Source organism: Eurypyga helias, unplaced genomic scaffold, assembly GCF_000690775.1.
Source record: "Eurypyga helias isolate BGI_N326 unplaced genomic scaffold, ASM69077v1 scaffold862, whole genome shotgun sequence".
In the NCBI taxonomy this organism is placed as follows: domain Eukaryota; kingdom Metazoa; phylum Chordata; class Aves; order Eurypygiformes; family Eurypygidae; genus Eurypyga; species Eurypyga helias.
Genome location: NW_010233843.1, coordinates 12,442 through 14,790, shown reverse-complemented (window position 1 = coordinate 14,790; position 2,349 = coordinate 12,442). Strand labels below are relative to the sequence as shown.

The following is a 2,349-nucleotide window of genomic DNA, read 5'->3' as shown; positions in this document are numbered from 1 at the left end:
CCCCGCCATGGGATGCCTTGGGCAGGGCCGGATCCTGCACCCAGGAGAACCCGACCCAGGACGTCAGCAGGCAGAGCCAGATCCTGCTCCTGGCACCCCCACCCCCCTCATCCCAAGGGCCCACTTGGGCAGGGGAAGATCCTGCACCCAGGCGACACCCACACCAGGGTCCCATGGAGCAGGGCCAGATCATAGAATCACAGACTGGTTTGGGTTGGAAGGACCTTAAAGATCATCCAGTTCCAACCCCCTGCCATGGGCAGGGACACCTTCCACTAGACCAGGTTGCTCAAAGCCTCATCCAGCCTGGCCTTGGACACTTCCAGGGATGGGGCATCCACAGCTTCTCTGGGCAACCTGTTCCAGTGCCTCCCCACCCTCTCCGGGAAGAATTTCTTCCTGACATCTAATCTAACCCTCCCTGATTTCAATTTATACCCATTACCCCTTGTCCTATCACTACAGGCTCTTGTAAAAAGTCCTCTCCCAGCACCCTTGTAGCCCCTTCAGATACTGGAAAGTTGCAATGAGGTCTCCTCGGAGCCTCCTCTTCTCCAGGCTGGACAAGACCAGTTCTCGCAGCCTTTCGTCATAGGAGAGGGGCTCCAGCCCTCGGAGCATCTTCGTGGCCTCCTCTGGACTCGCTCCAAGTGGTCAATATCCTTCTGATATTGAGGGCTCCAAGATCCTGCACCCAGGAGAACCCCAACCTCAGGGTCACATCAGGCAAGGCCAGATGCTGCACCCAGGATAACCCCAAGACTCCAACGTGCAGGGCCAGATCCTGCAAACCAGGATCCATCCCAGGGCCCCACCATGCAGGGGCAGATCCTGGCTCCAGCACCCCTGGGTGCCCTCCCAGACCCTGCTCACTAGGGCTTACAGAGCACCCTACCCCCACCCCAAATAAATGCAGAAAAAACCACAACAAATCCCCCAGGAACACCTGGGTGCTCAAGGTCTGGTGCCAGCCCAGAACCAGCTGCTTTGGGGTAATTAGGCTAACGATACTAATTAGGGCCACAAGGGCAGGAGGCTTGGGAGCAGACGCAGCCTCACTCCCAAGTGTATTTGGGGTAAGAATTGCTGGTTTGAGTGTAGGAGCTGGGGCTGTGATGGGAATGTGGGGGTGTGATGGGGGTGTGGCTATCCCTGTCCCCACCCCGACAAGTCCCAATGGGCTGCAGCCCCCAGCTGGAATCAATGCCCCCCCCTGGTTATAGGCAGTGGCTCCTGGCTCATTCCCTGTCCCTGGGGAGGACAGGGCTGGGGAGCTCTTGGAAGTGAGCTGGGGGATGCCCTAAAATACCCTGTTTGTGGTTTGCTTTCTGGTGGGACTAGGGGGTGGTGTGTTTTGATCTTGCTTTGTGCAGCATGCTGAATGGTTGTTTGTGTTACTGTAAGTGCCTAATTTGCATTTTGTAAATTCAACACCCACAAATGCCCAGGGTGAGCTGGGGGTGGCTGGGGTGCGGGCAGGGCCCTGCTGCTGGGGTCACGCTCTGTTCTCCCCTGGCAGAGGTGTCGGGGCCGCAGCAAGTGCGTGTTAAACCAGTGCCGTGTGTGGGAGCAGCGATGGGCCCCAGTCCCCCTGCCCTCCCGAGGAAGAAAGCAGTGGCCTGGCACGCCTGGCAGACCCTCCACTGCCTCCGTCCCCGCAGGCAGAAGAAGAAGGTGGCTTATTCCACTTACATCCACAAGCTCCTAAACCAGGTAGGTTTGACTGCAACCATCTGCTTTCCAAGCTCAGCTTGGTCATCCATGTAGCCAAGCCTGGATGCTCCTGCATTAGCTGAATCTGGAAGGTTTTTAGCTTAAACTGAAGATGGTGGGGAAGGGGCAGGGGGAGCTGATGGCAGAAGCTCTGACGGCTGCTCTCCCTGCAGACGTGGTCCACCGGAGCCTCCTGCCTGGCAGTTACCGCACTTTCCTGGCTGGGCAGCTCCCAGCTGCTTGGGGACGTGGCGCTGGAGGCCGCACGGCTCTCCCGCTCTGGCAGAAGAAGCCACCTTGGCTACCGAGAGGTCCTGCTGGCCATGAAGCTGGTGCTGCTGCGTGGGCTCTCCAAGCCTCCTCCAGGATCCTCAGGCTGTGAGCTGCTACGGAAGGCACTTGGCGAGATGGGACAGTCTTAGGAATATTTTAATGTGGTTTTGGTAAATAAAGTATTTATTAGTGTTGTTTAATGGAGCTTCCTACCGGCACTGGCAGCTGCCAGCACTGAGAGCAGCAAGTGGGCTTGGACTACCGTGGGTCTGGTTACCTGTGTACCCCGAGAAGGGGCACACACCTGCCTCAAATATTTGCAGAGCAGCCCTGACCATGAGCAGATGGTCCCCAGAGGCCCAA

General features: G+C 57.7%; 1 protein-coding gene across 1 annotated transcript; it reads left to right on the top strand.

Moving 5' to 3' along the window:
• Positions 1-1,575: 1,575 nt before the first annotated feature.
• LOC104517232 (histone H2B-like) lies at positions 1,576-2,091 on the top strand (the record flags this gene model as incomplete). The annotated part of the gene is made up of 2 exons (XM_010161827.1): positions 1,576-1,713; positions 1,887-2,091. Coding segments are annotated over exons 1-2 (343 nt in total), but the record flags the coding sequence as incomplete, so codon positions are not given.
• Between the last annotated feature and the right edge of the window lie 258 nt (positions 2,092-2,349).